This window comes from Brachycentrus maculatus, unplaced genomic scaffold (assembly GCF_059751285.1).
Source record: "Brachycentrus maculatus isolate JH-2025_06_01 unplaced genomic scaffold, ASM5975128v1 h1tg000303l, whole genome shotgun sequence".
Lineage (NCBI taxonomy): Eukaryota > Metazoa > Arthropoda > Insecta > Trichoptera > Brachycentridae > Brachycentrus > Brachycentrus maculatus.
The window spans coordinates 851,409-875,084 of NW_028281053.1; the positions used below are offsets into that span (position 1 = coordinate 851,409).

The following is a 23,676-nucleotide window of genomic DNA, read 5'->3' on the forward strand; positions in this document are numbered from 1 at the left end:
AATTCTATGAAAATAAAATAGGGTATAAAAAAACATGTAATTTATATTTTATTTGTGGTGGAAAATATCACAATACATACATATTGTGACAGTAGAGAATAATAATTACAAAGAACACAGACCCCCTCCAAAAACTAATGTTACCGATTTACTGATCAAGAGATCCCAGGTTCGACGCCTGCAAAGGTTCAAAGTATATAATATTATTTTATTAATTCTAATATTTATGATTTATTAAACTGAACTGACACCTGAAGCGCAGGACTAAGCACCTCTATTTGAGAGAATAAAGAACAAAATACATACTACTGCACCAATTTGGTTCAGTGTCCTATGCACCATTGGGTGAAGACGAGAGTCAGAAGAAGAAGAAATAGGAAACAAAATGTTCAAGGTGCTCCCAGACTGCTGTAATTACTCTCAATACTTTCAATCAAACCACTCGTTCAAAATTGTAAAATAAATATTTAAAAACTATCAATTGCTTACAAAATACATAACTGTGATATAAATATTTATATTTTTTCAGTCGATGGACAGAAACGGATCTCAGAGAGCTCACGAATTAAGATCATTTAAGTTAGAGTTAGGGGAATATCATAAAGGTATTTTGGAACGTCTCCGCATCTTCAGTCGCTTGTGAATGAACTTCAGGATATAAAGAGGAAGGCACGACACAAGCGTGATGACCACCACCTTCCACATGAAGTTGAAGGTCTTGATGAAATCCGTATCTAGAAAAAACACACAATTTTCAACTTAATTAATTTTTTTATTGAGACGAAAGTTTCTTCAATATAATTTTTACAATATTATATTTTTTTGATGAACGCCTTTCTAAGTATAGCCCGTGACAAGAAGTTCATTTACATTATTAAAAAATAAGAGAATGTATATATCTAGATAATACAAGCAAAACAACACAAAACAAAACAAAATTGTAAAAGTTTATATGAACAAAATACGCAAGGGCGCTTGTGCACCACACGGAATTTTACTATCCTGCAGTCCGTTTTTTTTTTCAAATAAAAGCGACTACGACAGTTTAGCGTGATCAAATTCTCGCGCACCGTGATCGCACACCGATCCAAAGAAAAACGAACAAAAGAACAAGCCAATCATCCGTTTTTTCATGCTAACCGGACTGCCGGACAGTGAAATTCCGTGTAGTGCACAATCGCTCTAACTGTCTATTAGTTTGTCTAGTATTACCAAAGTAGTCACGAAATATGACGAGAGCCAGGATGTACACCAGCAGGCTGAACACCTCGGCCAGCACGATGAAGAGGTGCCACGTCTGGATGGTCACGGCCACCATGATGAGCTCCGTGAAGATCAGCGCCGAGAAGCTGATGGCCACAATGTGGATGAACTCTCCCTCAAACATCACCAGGGCCCCGAACATGATCACGCCACCTGGGAACATTGAGGGAGGGATATTACACTTTCGAAATAGTACATAAAAACAAAATATGTAGTACAAAATAATACATAAAAATAGTTAATTTGAAATCGGAAGGATTAAAATTATAAAACACTAGTTATAGTAATGTAAAAATTAATATCACAAAAGAAATTTTATTTTTAGTTGGAAAAATACAAAAAGCAAAGAAAGATATTGGTAATTTGGAATATGTAATTGGAAACAAGATACTATTATTTCTGCACTAGTTTTAATATTTATAAATAATATTGTGATTTTTCAAAATTTTATTTTAAGTTTTGTCCAAAATATTTTTTTGTCTTTCGAATCGATAGTTTTATGTATAAAAAATGGTCAAATCAAAGGGGACAAGAATTTTGAAATATTTTACAAATTGTAGCGATATTTGAATGTTTTAATACGCAGGGTCTAAAAGCATTTTTGTGGCTTATGATGCTGTGCATTATCAGTATCTGTGAAAAAGAGAAGATACAAAATGGTTTACCTTGATATATGGATATTCCCACCCATATGAAGAACATCTTATAACTAAAGTCTCTTCCTTTTACTAGAACTCTGTACAGTTTGGGATTCAATAAGGCCTCAGAACTGCTTATATCCTTATCCAATACCTAAAATCAAAATCGAAGTAAGGAAACAACAATAAGTTTAATGATTTTAATACTGTCAAAATTTATTATTAACACGTTGAACGCCATGTGAGGTATATTTAACTCACGCTGTGTTTGGTCAAGATGTTGCGTGAGTTATATATAACTTGACTAAATGATAGATTGGATATTACGTTCTATGAATTGCATACGCTTCACGTTTGCCATGTAATGTAAATATATGCACTTTCTGTGTGGCACCTTGGACAAATTACCAAAGTCGGCCCAAATTTTCCAAACGTCCAATTTTATTTGTAAGGCTCTTAATTTTGTTTGTAAAATGTGTAATTTGAAGTGAAAAACCTGTATATATTTTTTTGATTATTATGTATAATGTATTACAAACTAGGGTAAGTCCCCCATTTTTAAGTCGGACAAAAATGACAATTTTCAAATACAAAGTACAAAGGTATTATTTTATATTAAACTAAATAAAGATTTCTTTGTAAAAAGTGACAGAAAATGATGGATAAGTTTAGGTGGTAAGGATCTGGTATCTCTTTTTTTGTATGGACTTTCAGTTATAAATACAAACTTTTAACAGCAATCCTACATAATTTATTCATTGATTTTTATTTTATTATTAAAAAGCTATTCATAAATAAACAAGAAACTTACGAGTGAGAAAACGGGAATACTGGTAAAGACCGTGCCATAGCCGACCATCAGGAAACCTTGGTAGAGAGATACAGACGAGAGGTAGAAGACGGTAGAAAAAATAGCCTGAAAAAAACTTTAATTTGATGCCAATTTTCAAAATTTATATTACAACAATAGGGCACCACAGCAGTTAAAGTGAGATAAATAAAATGTCTCAGCTAAACATGAATAATACACGATAACATGGACCGTTCGTCCATTGGATCAGGTATCAATGGGTTTGACCATAGATCGCGGAAATATGTATTTATTTAAACAATATCCTCGTATATGTAGGTATACCTCATTTACGTATTCCTCACTCTATACATATACTCACCAGAAAATTTCGGATAAAAAACTCATGAAATGAAAGGCTTAAGACTTACATGATCAAAGAACACAATTTATTAATTTAAAGTACAACTAAGTAAAAGTTAAGTCTGTTTTTGATAAAACGAAAATCACTGAATTTACTTCTGCTTTAAAGAGTTGCATGTCACAAGTTGACAATAATCTTGTTACGAAAACATCTCAGCTCTGGTTGTAGTCGGTCGAGTAGATGATAAAGATTACAAGCGCGTAGGCACCTTTATAGCCTTGTCTACATCACTGCTTCTCACTGTTGCCAATTTGAAGGTCCATTTCAAGGGACCTACTTTCGAGTCATAGGTCATATTTTCGCAATAATAGGATCTATAATTACCTGCATTGTGGAGATGATGAGTCCACGGTGCACCACGAAGAGGCTGAGAGTTGCAGAACGCAGACGCGACCTTCTCCCGTGCACCAGCAGCAGGCGACTGAGGCAGCGGAACTCACGCGCGCTGACATCGCCTGCAAGAGCGGCCGCTCTGCCTTCCTTCCCCTCCAGGCCGATACCTGACGAGAAATATATCGTTTCAGAAAGACAGTGAAAGTTTCAGGGGAATTTATTATATCGCTCACTCCTTTCAAGAACGTCATAAATCAAAAAACTGGATTTTTCAGGAGAACGTTTTTAAAGTTTAAAAATATGATACAATGTATTAAAAATAAATATCAAGCCACTTACTGAACTTTTTACTGTGCAACAGATCTTTTTAGGTAAAACCTGAAGGTTTTTTCTCCATTTGAAAAATATTAAGTATATTTAAAAAAATAATTAAACAATACCTTTTCTTCAAAATGCAAAAACAACACTTTCTGCCCTGTAGCGGGTAAATATTATGTTAAAAATATGCCTCTTTTGCTGGGATATAGTACATTTTCTGGGTATTCCGAAAACATGCACAACTGAAAATAGACGATTTTTTATTTATGACGTTCTTGAAAGGAGTGAGCGATATATGAGTGGTTACAGAGCTCTTCTTCTTCTTCTTCTTCGTGAGCCCTCTATCATCCACTGCTGGATATAGGCCTCTTCCCCTTCTTTTCATTTCCACTGGTTGGTTGCTGCTTGCAGCCAGTTTCTACCCCCCACAGTGACGTGAGCGATGTGTCGGACGTGAGCGATGTGTCTTTTAGGGTCTTCCGGTACCTCTTTTGTTCCGCCAAGGTCTCCATCGTATACTACTACTACTACTACCATCATGCCGTTTTTTCCGCAGGGGTAGGCAGAAAGGATGGAACGCCACACTCTTCTGTCCTGACATACACACCTCGCCTCCTTCACATCCATACATCTAGTCATACATGCCCTCCGATTACACAGACTTTTGACACTGCCAGATTTTAGGTTATGATTGATCTGATTGTGCGATGCAATAGATCACAAATGAACAAAAAAGAAAGAAAATATATTTAGATGCCAATTCAACCTCAACATATAAAAATAATGTATTTGCACATTGACGTAGCATTGCAAGTGATGGCAATATCTCACCAATGTCGGCCTGTTGGATCATGGGCACGTCGTTGCCCCCGTCGCCCACGGCGCAGGTGGAGCCGCGCGTGTGGCGCCTCAGCAGCCCCACCACGCGCCCCTTCTGCGTGGGCGAGCAGCGCGCCACCACCACCGCCGAGCACTGCAGCACCAGTGGAGCCAGCTCTGCGTAGTACCACCGCAGGCAGCACTGAAATAACCAGGGACCCATAAATATCTGATAATAGAGGCAAAAGCAGGACCCATAAATATCTGATAATAGAGGCAAAAGCAGGACCCATAAATATCTGATAATAGAGGCAAAACAGGACCCATAAATATCTGATAATAGAGGCAAAAGCAGGACCCATAAATATCTGATAATAGAGGCAAAACAGGACCCATAAATATCTGATAATAGAGGCAAAAGCAGGACCCATAAATATCTGATAATAGAGGCAAAACAGGACCCATAAATATCTGATAATAGAGGCAAAAGCAGGACCCATAAATATCTGATAATAGAGGCAAAAGCAGGACCCATAAATATCTGATAATAGAGGCAAAACAGGACCCATAAATATCTGATAATAGAGGCAAAAGCAGGACCCATAAATATCTGATAATAGAGGCAAAACAGGACCCATAAATATCTGATAATAAAGGCAAAAGCATCGAGATCTAAGCAACACAAAAGGGTGCCATATTTTTTTCTTTTAAAACAAGTACTTCTTGTCTTGTTTGCGGATATATGCAGCCATACCTCACATTTCTGGACTGGGACGGGATGCTTTACTTGAATGAAATGAAAGTGGTAGCCAACACTGGTATTTTTTTTATCCCATTCTATTTATTAGTTGTCTTGTTCGTTGTCAATCACTGTGCTCCTTTCCCCATATAACTGTCCATCTCCAAATCTCATAATTCTGGGCATCGCTGTGTGCATTTGAGCTTCTCTCTGCTTCTTTTTGTCAGAACTATAGTCTCTACTGCATATTATTCACTGGCAGTATGCAGGATTCATACGTTTTTCTTTTTAAACAAGTCGGAATCTTTTTTTGATTTATGTTTTACTTAGGACATACAACTTTTTCTTAAAATTATCAATTTTTGCGCGGTATGATCGATAATCCTGGAATTATCCAAGCATTGGTCTGTATGTTCCTGATGGTTACCTAAGACAGCGTCGGCATAGATTGTTTCACATTCCAATACACAGGACCAACCTGCCGATGGTTATGCCTGTAGGAAGAGCTACCGCTATGTTGAACAATATCTCATTGGATATTGATCTGTTCCATGTGTCTGAAGGAGTTTTCCGAAGCGGGATTTTTCTTCACCTTTAGCAATAGTATTCTTGCATATGTTCGATTTTAATGTATTTTAATGTATACGCTTTAAATTTTAAGTTTGTAATGTGTACGTTAATTGTAAATAAATTGAATTGAAAATCTATTGTGACACGTGTTTTGATGCATTCCAGATCATTTTCAAACACTGAATTACAGTGTTAGAATAATATATTGTGAATTGCAAAAGAATTCAAAATAAAGAAAAAGAGTAATAGTGAAAGTCAGTTTCTCTTTACTCTCTAGAATGCGTTTGAGTTTGCCGAAAGCCGCCCAACTCATTCATATGCAACATCTACTAAAGTTTAGGATTGCCATGACTCACGTCCAGGCTGTCTCCGCCGATGATGAGCGCCTGCCCGGGCCCCGCGCTGCGCAGGCGCTGCAGCTCGGCGTGCGCGGCCACCCGGCTGCTGCAGTCCCCGAACATGAACACGGCGCCCCCGGGACACAGCAGGCGCAGCGACTTGGCGATGCACAGCGCCGTCTCCGGCTTGTCCCCTGTCAGCATCCAGATCTGGAACCGTTCGTCGCAATCCAATGAGCCAACCGACAACTTCATTATGTCGTAAGAAAAAACACAAAATTATCTGAACATAACAAAATGAAAAGGTGAGGAGGGTTTTTTATTTTACATTTTGCCCATTTAGTTTTATTTACATTTAGTTTTATTTAATTTTTACCCTATTTTTACTTTTTTATTTGTGTTACAGTCTTGTTAACCTTAATCCCAAAATGAGTAATGGAAATTACTAATTGGTAATATTATATTCTGTCCGCCTCCATAGTGTAATGGTCAGCGCGCTCGGCTACCATTCTGGAGGTCCCGGGTTCGATTCCCAGGGGGGTCAAATAAATATAAGTGATTTTTTTTCACTCTAATATTTATTCAATATCACCCTGGACTGGTACCTGAAGCGGAGGGCTGATCACCTTTCCTTCATGTGTTAACGATCAAGATAACACTGCGTTAATATGCAGTGCCCTATGCACCACTGGGGTGCGGATAAGGGTTTGAAGAAGAAGAATAAGAATATTATATGTGTGCCTTATGTATGTAATATGTTTTCAAATAAACATATGGAGAATAGAGTGTAAAAAAATCACCTTAATACCGGCTCTAGTCAACAGCTCTATAGTGGCCGGAGCATCATCAGCAAGCTTATCCTCTACTCCTGTGACGGCCAATATCTGCAGACCACGCTGTAATTTCTCCATGGCACTCTGGATCTTCTCATTGCGTTGGTGATTGCTGCCCAGGGCACTGTTATAGTCCTCCTAAATAAATAAAAATAACAAATAGACCAATGATCCCTGTTATTGTAATGTTAAGACAGGCGCCATGGCGCAGTTGGGTAGCCGACGACTGCAAAAGAGGCGTCGCGCGTTCAATTCCCGCCAATTGCAAGATTAATTTAAGAAATATTTATATTCAATTGGTCTGGGTGTTGGTGATGTATCTTTAAATTTACCTTCCCTATCCTTACTTTTGATTGGGAGCCTGGAGAGCAAGATAGGGAGAGGAAGATCTCCCACACGATGGACCGATCAATTTAAAACAGCAGCAGGCACCTCGGTGATTGGAGCGCTACATGCAACGCAGTCAAGGGATAACCGGAGAAGAGTAATTGCTACCACAGGGGTCACAACCCTCAGTAATGAGGAGTAAGATAGAAAAGAAGATTGTCAATTGTCACAATATAAATTTTTAATGTGTTTTTGTTAATAAAATACAACTTAGTAGACTCAAAAAATCTGTGTTTGATTTAAAATTAATACATAAATCAAAATGGAGTTCTACAAATTAAACGCCAAATCAATAAATAAAAAAGAAAAGAAGAATCCTAACATTCCTACCTGCAGACAAGCCTCTAAGATAGAGGCTTTGCGGGTTATTGCTTTAAAAAGAAAATTTCATACCATAAATATTCTGTACTCTTCAATTGACAGCTTTTTCTTAGCAAAGATCAATGTCCTGAGTCCCTCGTTGGCCAGCAAGTCGCTCTGCTCCTTGAGCCAGCCGGGGGAGCCAACCATCGGGGCCAGAACCACATCAGCCCCCTTCAGGTAGTAGTTGATCTCTGAGCTGTCGTTATCCTGAAAAAAGGTTGCATTAATCATAAACTATTAGAGAAGAGAAGTCCGAAGAGAGGTCCGCCTCCGCAGTGTAATGGTCAGCACGCTCGGCTACCGTACTGGAGGACTGGGTTCGGTTCCTAGCGGGGGTCAAATAAATATAAGTAATTTTTTCACTCTAATACTTATTTAATATTACCCTGGACTGGTACCTGAAGCGGAAGGCTAATCACCTTTCCTTCATGTATATTAATGATTAAGATAACACTGCGTTTATATGATCCAGTGCCCTATGCACCACCGGGTGCAAATAAGGGTTTGAAGAAGAAATAATAAATGAAACTCCCACCTAAAAAAAAGGTCCAGCTTACCCGTGTTATTTCACAAAGTGCTGGCGCCAAAGTCGGCCAAACAAAACTAAGAATAATAATAAAAATTATGTGATTTTACCTGTACAATGATACCCATGCACTTGGTCTCACTGGTGAAGGGGAACATGTGAAGAATTTGAAAGTTCAATATCTCATTCATTGCACGGATCTTCAGCGATATGCTCCACAGGTCGCGTTGGAACAGCGATACTCCCATCTGTAAGAGCAACAATACTTGGGCATGATTTACAGTACAGTAATACCTCTCTATTGTCCATTTTCCACATACAATACTTGAAATACTTTTTCTTTGACACACTTCCTTACACGCCTTTTTTGGCCATTAGTCTGCCATTTTTTAATGCAGAGTTCAATTATCGCAATTTTAGATACAAAAACTAATGTGTTTTGAATGACCAAACAGTATTGTAGCACATATCTCTCATTTGGTGCAACAATGACGTAATTACACTTTTTTTTAAAAGTGGTTAAATGAAAAATCACCAATACACAAATGTTTCTCAGTGTGTGCGTGCGTGGCATGCTTTGTGTATATGTGCATGTCGTAGGATGTTTACTGCGCCAGTAGTGAGCATATCGTAGCTATTGTGGATACTTGTGATGTATTTTTTTCTCATTTTCTGATACTTACCAGAGCTAACATTACAAAATTGATATATGTAACATTTTGAGTGTGTCCAAATACTTGTTCACAAAATCTGGATTATCTCCAATTACAGGAGTTATTTTCATATATAATATAAGAGTTTCTGCTTGATAAAAAGCTTCTTTACATCTCACCAATAGATGTCTCTAGTGAAGTTCTATTGATTCAAGAACAAGGTTTCTAAATTGGTTCATATATAAAGAACTTCCAAGAATTTGAGTAGTGTGGTTGTCAATAATGGGTAGAATTGGTGAATGTTACACGTGTGTAAAGTGATCACTTAAACCAGCCTATGACGGTCGTCAGCCCCGTAAATGCCCAGACTTCCATATTCTTCTTCATCTTTGATGAGATGTCAAAAAATAATACAAAATTGATACATTTCAACTTCTACTATGGTCAATAAAAACAACATTTAGGAATATTGAAATTTTTCCCATTTTTTAATAACATTTTTATATGGTGCACAAAATACATATCACCGGTGCATGCAAAAGTTTTTTAGCACCGTAGGGGAAAGGTTAACAAGGTGATTTAAATTTATTAAATTATATTATTTTTTGACATCTCATCAAAGATGAAGAAGAATATGGATGTCTGAGCATTTACGGGGCTGACGACCGTCATAGGCTGGTTTAAGAGATCACTTTACACACGTGTAACATTCACCAATTCTACCCATTATTGACAACCACACTACTCAAATTCTTGGAAGATCTATATATATGAACCAATTTTGAAACATTATTCTTGAATCACTAGAACTTCACTAGAGACATCTATTTGTGAGATTAAAATAATCTTTTTACTGAGCAGAAACTCTTTTATTAGTATGTGAGGTCCGAATCCTGGATTATAATCACACACATGAGAAACGCCAGAAAACATCCTTTTCATTTTTATTATTTAACCTTTTAAACGCGTTAACTTTGTTCCTAATAGACGCTGTATTTTGCCGTTTTTTAAATGATTACTTTTATCATGTATTTAGTTATGAAACGATTTATTTTCCTAAACAAAAACGTTCAATGGGATTCATTGTGCCTTTTTGGTACTCTATAATACACGTGTGTCACATTATTCTTGAAATATATCGTAATATAAACAAATTAGATCGTAACATAAATAAATCAAAGCACGCATCGTGTGTCACTCTTACCCACTGGCGATGCGTAACGTCGAGAGTGAGACAGATATAGGGCATGATTATGGCGCGGACTAATTACCAACCGCAAGAAAAATCAGGGATCTGTTGTTTTATTTATCCTTGTGATGTTACAAATTATTAGTCAGATATTTCAACAGATGTCATAAGACCGAGGATTGACGTATTATTTTATCCAAAGTTCCACACCATGAAAAAATCCCTCCAAGTTGAACTGAAGTTCGAAACTTGGAGCAAAGTGAAAACACAAACGCTTATGTCAGCCGCGTATGGGGCATGTCTTGTTAAAACACATACGCTTATGCGAGCCGCGTGGATCCGGTTAAGCTTATAATTTGACCAGATAATTTATTTTTAAAAAATGTTGTTACCAAATGTTGATTAAATTATTTTTTTAAAGTAACAAAATGTACATAAAAATCATACTCACATTATCGGTCCACTTGACAAGTGCTACCTCATCCGGACTAGCGGCCTGGTAGTCACACAGCTGCTGTTGAGGCACAGCACCGCCGCGACTCTCCGACATCACGGAACTTGTTGTATCTGGAACAGAAAATGATCAAAAAATGGTCCCCTAACATGCTTATCAACTTATATTTTGTAAAATGATTAAGAAAACACTTGTTTTTATACCACTTGAGTTTATTTATTTATGACTACTCGTTTCGGAAGCTAAACTTCCATCTTCAATGCAATATTTTTAATTTATGAGAGTGGAATGAGTGATTTGTTTCTTATTTATTTTTTTACAAAAATGTTAATAAAATTAGTATATAACCACTCACCGAGATTTTTACGTCTACCGGTTTCGAGACGTACCCGTCTCTTCGTCAGGACAATCACTAACACAGCATGCAAACAATACTACCCTTCACCACCATAGCACCATTTACACACTCAAAACTACACAAAATGTCTAACACATGCGATTTTTGGTCGACCCGAAGACCAACATGCACTATAGTTTTCAATACACACATGCGTTACGAGCCGAGGTTAAACGTGCAATAAAATTAGACCTGTAATTGAATCAACTTATATACTTGTAGGATAAAAGGAGTGGGCGGGGTTCAAATTGGATACTGACGAATCGTGCTTAACTGTGATTTGTATCTATTATGTGATTTGCGAATTCCGAAAAATAATTACTAACAAGACCGCTACGATGTTCTTTGATTCTAATTTTTAAATTTCTCGCGGTTTGGCCTGTATATTTTTTATCGCAATCTCCACACGAAATTTCATAAATACCACTTTTATGTAATATGTCTATTTTTGATTTTGAGTTATCGAGGACTTTATGTAAATTATTATTTGTATAATATGCTGGTTGGATATGGGAGGGTAAGATTTTCGAAATATTTTTAGGTATTGAATAAAAAATTTGTTATTTTATAAACACAAGTGGTATAAAAACAAGTGTTTCCATAATCATTTAAACATGTCTTACAGCAAAGTAAATGCCGAAACAATAAATTATATTTTGTATATTAAGAGCATTGTTTACTTTGTGGTTTTATTAACTTTGTTTAGCTTGTAATATAACGCTCTCCTTATCATTCATAGTCCACTTTGTGTAATACCACTTTAAAGTGGCATTACGGTAGTCCGCCTCTGTGGTGTAATGGTTAGTGTGTTTAGCTACCGTTCTGGAGATCACGGGTTCGATTCCCAAGGGGGGGGGGGGGGTCAAATAAATATAAGTGATTTTTTCACTCCATCATTTATTCAATATTACCCTGGACTGGTAGTGAAGAGGAGGGCTGGTCACCTTTCCTTCATGTGTTAATGATCAAGACAACACTGCGTTTATATGATGCAGTGTCCTATGCACCATGGGTGTAGATAAGGGTTTGGGGAAAATAAAAGAACTCAATAAAAGATTTGAAAAAATGTTTTTCTATGTGAATGAGAAAATAGACAGCACAGTATATTATATGATGCAGTGCCCTATGCGGATAAGGGTTTGAAGAAGAAATAATAAATGAAACTCCCATTTAAAAAAAGCCCGGCATACCCGTGTCATTCCACGAAGTGCTGGCGCCAAAGTCGGCAGAGTCCTTTTCGTAGACGGGAGTCACATTGTGGCAGAGCGCCATGCCGAGCACCGTGTCCCACACCTGGCGGCCCGACACGGCCTCCGTGCAGAAGGCCTCCACGTGGAAGGGGTCCGTGGGCGTGGCCGGCACGGAGGTGCCTTCCTTGGTCACGTGCTGCGTGAGAAGGGTCTGCACCTGAGAACCGAGGAAAAATCGGGTTTCGAACCTATATACGCTTCAGAATTCCCAGTCGTAACACCAGCAGAGCACCTTAGCGTGTATTTATAGATTTTGCGTTTCTTTTTTTTTTAATCAAAAAAGAGATGAGAAGCCTCTGTATTATAATTGGCACTATCCTGAATACAAATTATAAAAAATCTTAAAATGTTTTTTTTTGATAAGAAAATTCAAACTAAAAAAAACCTAATTTGTCTTGTTATGTATAAACATAAATACATATAACTAACTAACCATCACGCCGCTTCACCGCAGGGGTAGGCAGAGAGAATCGAACGCCACGCCACTCTGTCTTTGCAAACATTCTTCGCCTCTTCTACATTCATGCATCTCCTCATACATACCCGACGATTATTACGACTCCTGATCCGGCCACTTTCAAGTAATTGACATACCTGATTTTGCCAGGTTTTCCTAGGTCTTCCTCTGCTTCTTTTTCCAACTACATTCGCCTCATAAATTTGTTTAACCGTTATTTCCTCACTCGTACGTTTCACATGTCTAACCATCTCAACACACCTTTCTTAATTTTATCGATAATACTTATCTCAGCCTTGTAATAATACTTATCTCAGCCTTAGCGTTTCTTTTTTTTTTAATTAAAAAATAGATGAGAAGTCTCCATATTATAATTGGCACTATCCTGAATACAAATTATAAAAAATCTCAAAATGTTTTTTTTTTAAGAAAATTCAAACTAAAAAAAACCTAATTTGTCTTGTAATGTACATAAATACATATTTAAAATCATAATTTGTTTTTATCAAATTTTTCATTAGTCTAGCAAGTTTATTCCTAATGGATTAGGAACATTAATGTTTGTTAATTTAAAGTTAACAGCATTTGTTTGACAAAATTATTTGATTTAAAAAAAAAGAGAAATATGTATTGGTGTTTTGATTTTTTACAAAAATATTTCAATTTCATACTGCATATTTCTGTGAGCCTAAGCGGCTCATTATTAGACATAGGTATCGAATTGTGGTAGAGTGGGTTCGAACCGAGAAACTCTGACTCAAGAGTCTGCGACACTAACCACAAGACCACAACCCGACACTTTGTAGAATTCCATTTTAATTTATAAACTAAATATTAAAATAAAACACTGATTTTTAGAGTCTACTAAATTGTATTTTATTATTAAAAACACATAAAAATTAAATTTGTGACAATTGTTTCACATTGTTATTACATTTTCAAACTAATGTTAGGACATTAGTTTGAAAATGCCATAACAAAGTGAAAAAGTTGTCATAAATTTTATTTTAGTGTTTTTAATATTTTTTAATTGTGATCGGTAGCCTGGAGGGAAAGAAAGGGAGAGGAAGATCCCCCACACGATGGACCGATCAAATTAAGGCAGCAGCAGACACCCCAGTGGTTGGAGCGCTACGTGCAGCGCAGTCAAGGGATAACTGGAGAAGAGTCATTGCTTCTGCAAAGGTCACAACCCTCAGCAATGAGGAATAAGACGGAGAAGAAGAATATGTTAGAACCGATCTTCGGAGGAAAGTAAATGGAAGAAAAGGCATAGGAAGATGCCATAAAACACATGAGAATTGAAGAAGACAAAATTTCACTTTCATTTATTTATTTTACCCGTTCTGTAAGTGCAATATCTCACCTCGTGAAAGTTGGAATCATTATACTGCGCAGTTGCAAAGCTCAGTTTCTTGAACACCATCTCATTCTTGGTCAGGGTTCCCGTCTTATCGGCAAGTAGGTAGGTCACCCGGCCCATCTCCTCAGGAATCGTAGTCGACCTCATCACGGTGCCTTCAATCTTCTTGTCCCTCTTGATGGACCAGGCGTAAAAAGTTTTACCAACTTCCAAATTTACACGAAGGCTAGAAAAAACAATAAAGGCTTAAGTTTCTTTGAATTTGCATAGAATTTTGGCTTTTAGGAACATGGGTCTAGAGATGGTGATTTACTATGCTGTGGTTAACGAGAGTTTCAATGACGAAAAGTAGAAATTTAAAAATCCTACAAATTTTTTGCAGTGAAAAAATGTCAAGTCGACAGTTGGCTTTGTCTAAATTAGATTTAGGTTTTGTATTGACATTTCTTGGTGGAACTAAATTTTATATAATAAAATAACAACTATGTAATTTTTCCACATGAATTTTATTTGACCAGCAACCGGGTTTCGTCGTAACTGACAATCTGATGATGTTTTAGCTAAATTGTTATTAACATGCCATTATATGACACCGCCATGTTGCTACTACATATCGCTCACTCCTTTCAAGAACGTCATAAATCAAAAAACTTGATTTTTCAGGAGAACGTTTTTAAAGTTTAAAAATATAACACAATGTATTAAAAATAAATATCAAGCCACTTATTGAACTTTTTACTGTGCAACAGATCTTCTTAGGTAAAACCTGAAGGTATTTTCTCCATTTGAAAAATATTTAGTACGTTTAAAAAAATAATTAAACAATACATTTTTTTCAAAATGCAAAAACAACACTTTCTTCCCTGTAGCGGGTAAATATTAAGTAAAAAATATGCCTCTTTTGCTGGGTTATAGTACATTTTCTGGGCATTCCGAAAACGTGCACAACTGAAAATTGTCAATTTTTGATTTATGACGTTCTTGAAAGGAGTGAGCGATATATTAAAACGGGACATTGTCTATTGTGATAATAATCAGGACACAACAGAACTTTGTTAAATTATTATTAGGATACAACAAAACTATGGCATATTTATTGTAACTGCAGACAGTTGGTAGAATTCCATATTGAATAGTTGGGGATAGTAATAAATCCAAAATTAAACAAGGTTTATTGGATACATACATAACAAAACACGTTTTTGTTGGATTGAATTCTACATTTATTTATGTATATGTATACGTGACGCGTTTTGTCTTATTAAGACATTATCAAACACGTGTGTTTAACTTTGGATATATTACCCAACAAAACTATGGCACATTATACTGGGTCACAAGCGGACTTTATAAACTGACCTGATGGGAATGATATAGGAGAAGAGCAAGATAAAGCGACACAGGTAGCGCACCCACGGACCGGAGAATCCCTTCAGGGTGATCATTAGTAGGGACAGCAGGAACACGGCAACAAACAGGACCTTAATCATATCGTTAACCTTCAGGTCAAACTGGCCTATCTTGGAATGAGGAGTCGAGTTGTTCATAACGCTGCGTGTTTCAGAACCTGGACAAATGAAAGGTTAAAACTGGAACATAGATAAATATTATACAAACTGGTACAATGCTTAGTCACAATTAACCTTTCCTTTACGGTGATATCGTAACCTTTATTTTTTTAATAACAAACATATTATTTAATTCATTTAATTTTCTGAAACTGTGTTATAAAAAGCGTGAACAATACATGTGAATACAAAAAATATGCCACAATTTATACAGTGTTTGATAATGTCTTAATAAGATGAAACCCGTCACATATTAACATATCGTAGTCGTACAGGAGAAAGTTACCAACTAACAAAACGTAAAATGTTCAGGAAGACCATTTAAGTCACTTTTGCTTGGCAAGAAAATAAACATCAATGCAGTTAGTCATTTTTAACAAGTCAATATATTGTACTTCCATGTTTAAAATCCTTTGGGATTTTGTTCAGGGCAACATTTAGCTAGTAAGATGTCAAATTGTCAATGATCACATTTTTTGTAAAAAATGCACTTGGTCACTTTCTCCTGTATGACTACGATATGTATTTTGTACACCATATGAAAATGTGATTTAACACAGGAAAAATGTGATCATTCCTAAATGATGCTTTTATTGACCATAGTTGAAGTTGAAATGTAACAATTTGGTAATGTTAGCTCTGGTAAGTATCTGAAAACGAGTAAAAATACATCGCAAGTAGCCGCAATAGCTAGCGGTGCTACATGACCGCCGCGTACGACCGTCTGCCCACTACTGGCACTGCTAAACTTGCTACGACATGCGCATATACGCAAAGTGCGGCACGATCACACACTGAGAAACGTTTGTGTATTGGTGAATTTATCTCTGATTTTTTCACAAATTATTTATTTCCGTCGCTGCAAATGAATCACTTTATATTATTATACTTTTATGTAATAAGTAATTGTATTAAGAAGGAATACAAAAATTTTGAGCCTGTATCTATTATATTTTATATTGATATTTTCATTTTTAAAGTCGAGTTGTAGTAAATACGTATCACGGGAGGGAAAGGTTAACTGAGTACCATATTAAAATATTTTTGAATTGCCAATATAATTTGGCCATATTTATTATTAATTATTATTGTCTGCTGACCTGTGTAAAGAATCATTCCGGTAGCGTGCGAGGACTTGAGTACACACCCCGCCCATATGGTGTGCTTTACATCGAGTTCTAATACTTCGGCGATGTCGTGACTGGTCCATGTACCGATGAAGGTGTGGATGTCCGACTGGGGCTTTTCAGCGTACACCGTCACGTCCAAGTTCAGCAGATGATTGTCCGACATTGACTTCTGACTTGACGGGACTGATAATCTAAATATGAAAAAGTTATTTTTCATTATTTATTACCCGTTTATATTTTTGCAAAGTCAAAAAAAAGGCTTTGCTGAGCTAAACTATAGGTATGGATAATTTAATGCTTTAATAAAATAAAATAAGGGATAATTTTTACTACAAATTAATTATTTTAGTAAAGATAATTTCATAGGTGTACTGGCAAAAACATTAACTTAAAAATATGAAATTTTGACGTAATGATGCATACTATAAAGATTTAAACATTCTGTAAACTAACAAAATACACTAAGTAGTTTGAAATGTCATATTTATGTGGTTTTAAAAGTAAATCCAACTTGAAGTTTGATAGTGGGTATTTTATTCAGGCTAAAAGCTTTAAATAACAGGGAGTCAACGTTTTTTGTAAGTCTACCCACAATTTTATGAGGATAACTTCCTCCTTCTTTCAATCAGTTTTTGCATAAATTTATTATAAAAAATACAAAAACTTTAAAATCCTCAGACGATGCTGTTTAAGTGGGTTGGGAAGTTTTATGAATGAACTTAAAATTGAGATGATATTTTATTTTAATATTGTGTAATTCATTTTGTTTATCCTTATTTCAAAATAAAGATAAATCAGCTCTTCACATATGGACCAATTCGCTTAGTGACCTATTCGTAGATATGAAACTAGATTGAATGCCTGTACATCAATAAATAATTGACCTTTTATTTATTGTTTCGGCATTCACTTTGTTGTAAGATGTTGATATGATGAAATTTAAAAGAAAACACTTTTTTTACCACTAAAGTTATATTTATCTTATTTTAACTATGTACTAGTTTCTGAAACTAGTAGTTAAAAAATGATAAATATAACTCGAGTGGTAAAAAACAAGTGTTTTCTTTTAAATAATTGACCTGTTGGGATGCAATCGCGATTCATACCGAAAGACTATTGTAAATCAGGAAGATCTGATAATACCTGACTTTCCAGTCTGTCTCGCCATCCAATTGATCCGTGGCGACAAAAACGGATCCAGTGGAGTCGGAGGTGCGTAACAACAGCATGTCAGCGGGGGCCCTCTCCCCCCTGTGGAGCGATATAATGTCGCCAACGCGCAGACTGCTGGCGGCGACGGACTCCACCGTGCCACGCAACGGGCCGTCAAATATCAGGCGAGAATATTTTTGGTTATTCACCAATCTGTCACGGCTAGAAACAAGTTCAAAGCTATAAAATGTAAAACTACAATATGTTTCAAATACAGTGGGACCTCTCATAACGAGCATAATTCGTTCCAGAATCTTACTTGTTAAGCGAAACGCTAGTTATGCGAAACATCCTTTGTTTTGACTGGCGCAGAAGACCCGGTTCACAAGTTAATGTCGTGAAAAAGGGACTTGACCTTTTTCTGTAACTCATGTGAAATGTTGATTGTTAAGGGAGCAACTTTATCACTTTTTTTGCTTGTTATGTAAATTAGTCTTTGTAAGAGGTGCTCGTTATGAGAGGTTCCACTGTATATTTTTAACCGCCCTACACATACTAGCTTGCCTCTTTTACAAGGCATCAGAGAACTACTGCCGACAATTCGTCGCCAGTTCTCATTTGGACTTTGGGATGCGGACCTAACTTGGGAGAATGCGAGGGAGCTGGCAGCCGACAGAAAAGCCTGGAGACTGTTTGTGGACTCCATATGCTCAACATAGGGAGCGAATATGGTCTAATATGCACACATACGAGTGTAAATGATATGCACATTTTTTCTGCACCATTCCGTGCTAACCCGTATCATGTACACGTAAAGGAAAAAATATCTGTGCCAAAAAAAAATAAAAAATTTATATATATATATATATATATATATATATATATATATATATATATATATATATATATATATATATATATATATATATATATATATATATATATATATGTATAGGCGAGAAACTCGCTATTATAGTTCCGACTGTAACGTGGGTCTGTGTATTCCATGTTTTAAAATTTATCACACTACAAAATAATAAATCTTATTCTTTCATGTCACTTATGATAGTGAAAAAAAAATATACAAAAAAATAAGAGTGCACATTATTTACAATGGTTTGCTACCCTTGAAATTACAAAAGCGCATAAGCCCATCCAAATTGCACCGATTATGGCAAAATTTTGTTAGGAATTAATGCAACAAACATTGTTTTTATAATTCTGTAGAAAAAAGGAGATTTTTTGCCAGTTTCTCGGAAAATAACCCGAGAGTAGGGTAGTTAAATAAAATAAAAATCACAGTATCTTTCTCTCTTTAGGACAAACTCTAGAACCTGTTGTTTGGACATTTATTTTCTCTTATATTGGTTAAATATATTTTACTCATCGGGAATATTATATATATATATATATGACTTATGAATGTAATATGTTTTGAAAAAAAAAAAAATAATAAAATAGGGTCGTAATGGGCCCTGCCAGTCCGTTTTCCAATGTCTTTAAAAACCGATAGTTGAGAATCAATTTTAAAATTTAGTAATGTGATTTACTTACCGATACCGTCCCATATCATCAATGGCTTCCCGGAAGAGAGTGACCGATATTACGAAACAGAGAGGTCCCCAATATGTGTACAGGTATCCGATCCTGATATCGGGAATGAACTGACTGAGAGCCATAACCAGGAAATACAGGTTCAAGAACAGGCGGAACTGTTCATACAAGACCAGCGGCAGGAATGATATCACGCTGTATTTCTACAATAACAATGGTAAAAATTAATATAAAATGTTTTTTTCTTAATGTTTTTCGCAGATACTTTGTAGCACACTTTGTTTTTTAAACTTTATAAAATTAATTAACTATGTTCTCACCACTTTTTTGTTAAAAAAGTGGTGAAAACAAAGTTAATTAATTTTATAAAGTTTATAAAATGTGCCACAAAGTATCTGCGGAAAACATTCAAGAAACATTTTATTTTTACCCACTTTTTATAGGTACATTTTTCTCCCAGTTTCTTTTTATACATACATAATAATGTATTTTGTGTGAGTAATATATAAAAATTGTATAAAACAACAAAAAAAGATCATAATAATAAATTAAAACAATCACTCCATTTTATAATTAAGATAGTAAAAAGAAATTACCCAGAATTTTTAGGTATGCCCGATTTACCTAAACTTAAATTAGATTAGATTATCTTTTTAAATAACGGCCCGCCCGAGCCTATAATAGCAGTATTAAAATAAATATTTGTGTATGTAATCAGAAAAAATAAATATAAATGTAAGTGATTTTTTCACTCTAATATTTATTAAATATTAGCCTGATATTATCAAGATAACACTGCGTTAATATGATGCAGTGCCCTATGCACCTATGCACCATTGGGGTATGGATAAGGGTTTGAAGAAGAACCAGAACACAAATATTACTTTTTAATATTTTTTTAAATCATTCAATTCATTCATTAATCAGGATGATTTCAATTGTCAGGAAAACCATGAAGTCTACATACAGCGCTATTTTTGAAGGTGTTGAGAAGGGTTGTTATGGAAGAGTGAGAGATTCCTCCAATCTGGTTGATTCGTCTACTTTTTTTTTTATTTATTTACATAAATTGTATACATTTATATAAAAGAACAAATATAAACCATATTTATAATAATAACAAATTGCAGAGACCCACCAAGCCACCTTGTGCCATGTCAGTGGAGTTCTTTTTACATACGTTTTTTTATTGGTTTTATCTATTTTAACCTAATATACACAAAAAAAGAGGTAAACAAAATTAAATTAAAAGATATAAACTATTTTACAATTTTCATAGAAATTTAATTTTCTCTTGATCATTTCTTGAATGTTTTCCGCAGATACTTTAAAACAAAGTTGTTTTATTTTGTAAAGTTTAACTCTTGATCATTTACCCATTCCTTTATTTTGTCTTTGTTCCATATTTTATTTTGACCTCTAACCTCCGTCAGCAACAAATTAAAAAATGCACACTGAATTTGAAAACATAACATTTCCAAGTAGAAAGGTAATCGATGTTTGTTTAGATTAAGTAAAAATATAACTTTTTAAATATTTTTTTTATAAGAGGTCAAGGGATCTTGCTTCCCACATGTCACTGTGACCATATTATGTCTATTGTCACCTCCCTCTGCGTCATAGCTCACTCTAAAGACCTATGTGAGTCATGTAACTCACAATCTGTCTTGGTGATAGGAGCTTCACCTTCTCGGAGTCCAGTACACTAAGACCTCACTTTGCATCGTTTATACGTTCCAAAATATCGCGACGCAAATTGAAACAACGCAAAATGAATTGCTATTTTCTATTGGAAATCATATAAGCATCAAAGATAGCAAAAATGAGTCTTAATTCAGTAACGACGCAACTTCGAAAAAATGCCAAGTTAAACGATGCAAAGGAAGGTCTGAGTGTATATATATATATATATATATATATATATATATATATATATATATATATATATATATATATATATATATATATATATATATATATATCGCTCACTCCTTTCAAGAACGTCATAAATTAACAATCGTCATTTTTCAGTTGTGCATGTTTTCGGAATGCCCAGAAAATGTACTATATCCCAGCAAACGAGGCATATTTTTAATTTAATATTTACCCGCTACAGGGCAGAAAGTGTTGTTTTTGCAGTTTGAAGAAAATGTATTGTTTAATTATTTTTTTAAGTATACTAAATATTTTTCAAATGGAAAAAAACCATCAGGTTTTACCTAAAAAGATCTGTTGCACAGTAAAAAGTTCAATAAGTGGCTTGATATTTATTTTTAAAACATTGTATTGTATGTTTATATTTTAAAAACGTTTTCCTCAAAAATCAAGGTTTTTTATTTATGACGTTCTTGAAAGGAATAACTTACTTGTACAATAAAACTTACTTGATTTCTTATTTTATTCGGAGGGAATTTTTCATCTGGTAACTGTCCCATCTTGATGACACGGGAACTCAACTTTTTTTTCCTTCCAAAGTAAGGCCATAAGCAACAACGGAACCTGCAATATAAATTACATTTTATCTTGTTATTTAACCCTTTGGACCCGAATGTTTTTTTATATGAGCATACCGCCAACTCAACCATATTCCAAGACTTATCACTATTTAACTGTACACATTATGTGTCCTCCTCCGTAGTGTAATGGTCATCATGCTCGGCTACCGTACTCGAGGTCCCGGGTTCAATTACCAGGGGGTCAAATAAATATAAGTGATTTTTTCACTCTAACATTTATCCAATATTACCCTGGACTGGTACCTGAAGCGGAGGGCTTATCCACTTTTCATTAATGTGTTAATGATCAAGATAACACTACGTTTATATGATGTAGTGCCCTATGCACCATCGTGTACGAATAAGGTTTATTTTTTATTATAAAGGTTTTTTTTTACTACAAAAAAATAATGGTACCTGCTCCAAACCAATTGAAAATATTTAATCTAAAAGATAAATATTAGGTTCTTCTTATGGGAAACCTCCACTTTTATTTATTAAGATGAGTATTTTTTACTGTAATGCCATAGTTAAGATATAAAAAAAAAACACTCAGTTCAGTGCTCAGTGTTCAGTCACCAAGATTTATTTAATGTTGATTGTCTTTGAAAATGATTTGTCAAAAAAAACTCTTATTCAATGAAAATTTAGTAAGATTTAAACCGGAGATTAGACAATACACTTATATATTATTTATTTCAAAACACATTATAAACATATGTTATAAATATACATAGACATGGGATTAGGGTTAACAAAACTGAAACACAAATAAGGAAATTACATATATTTATGTTTAACAATTTGAAATCTGTCTTATAACTGTTTTGAGTATATTCGTTCTATTACTGACGTAAACCTTTCTTCTTACAATATTTACAACCTTTTCATCCTTAGAAAACAAACATCCCAAATATAATTATTTTACCAGTTAGGATTCTATTATTTAGTACTATTTCACATACCTATATTATTAATACTAATATTTGATTTTAAAAAAGAAAATAAAATGATTAAGAAACATTTTCAACTCATTTTCGTTATCGTATTTTCATTGTATTCAGGATTACTCATAGGAGTTTGGGAACAATAACATTAAAAAGAACATAAAAATATTTAAATTATTTTCTGTGCATTGTTTCAACTATATAAATATTAAAAATAATATCAAATGAAAAGAAATCAATATTAAGATATCGATTAAGGGTAGACTCGTCCTAATTTACTTATCAATGTCAAAGTTTAGATGATTAGAATATGTGATGACAATTAGTTAATTAAAATAAATATTCTTAAACACTCACCATGACCAAATTGATTTTCTTTGGGGTTTAGGAATTAATGGCGTGGTTTCCATATTTATGCAAATGTGTGTTCTGAATTATTCAGTAATTAAAAAATAAAATCATTACAAAACACCACTGATTTAAAAACTGTCAAACGTCAACAAAATAAACCTTGAAAGGGGCATAGACAATACATAAAACATTGAAAATGATATCAAACTACCGGGATTGCCAATCTGAAGGGAATTCCCTAAACTGTAGGGAATCTCGATTGGGGAATTTGTGAGGATTGGAACTAAGTGGGGAAAACGCGGGGATTTTAACATTTGGCTATTTAGTCATGTTAAATTGTTTTGAGAGCACATATATTTTTTTGTGTATCTTTAA

At 34.8% G+C, this 23,676-nt stretch overlaps 1 protein-coding gene across 1 annotated transcript; it reads right to left on the minus strand.

The window, feature by feature from the left end:
- Positions 1–25: 25 nt before the first annotated feature.
- Positions 26–23,475, minus strand: LOC148304809 (putative phospholipid-transporting ATPase IIB). The gene is made up of 19 exons (XM_088267735.1): positions 23,308–23,475; positions 21,893–22,007; positions 19,509–19,711; positions 17,946–18,176; positions 16,773–16,993; positions 15,464–15,671; positions 14,108–14,330; positions 12,225–12,441; positions 10,635–10,750; positions 8,452–8,589; positions 7,846–8,022; positions 7,033–7,203; positions 6,251–6,442; positions 4,598–4,787; positions 3,440–3,615; positions 2,713–2,817; positions 1,929–2,055; positions 1,213–1,416; positions 26–734 (listed from the first exon to the last, which is right to left on the minus strand). Exons 1-19 carry the CDS (start codon positions 23,358–23,360, stop codon positions 598–600), a joined length of 3,204 nt encoding a protein of 1,067 aa, XP_088123861.1. The 5' UTR covers positions 23,361–23,475; the 3' UTR covers positions 26–597.
- Positions 23,476–23,676: the final 201 nt, after the last annotated feature.

Bases quoted from the DNA above. Each gene is read 5' to 3' on its own strand.
- LOC148304809 (XM_088267735.1), bottom strand. From the start codon at position 23,360: ATGGAAACCACGCCATTAATTCCTAAACCCCAAAGAAAATCAATTTGG. The intron at 8,023-8,451 runs GTAAAATCACAT...ACCTTTTTTCAG, and splicing joins GCATGGGTATCATTGTACAG to GATAACGACAGCTCAGAGAT. The intron at 1,417-1,928 runs GTAAACCATTTT...CAATGTTCCCAG, and splicing joins GGGAATATCCATATATCAAG to GTGGCGTGATCATGTTCGGG.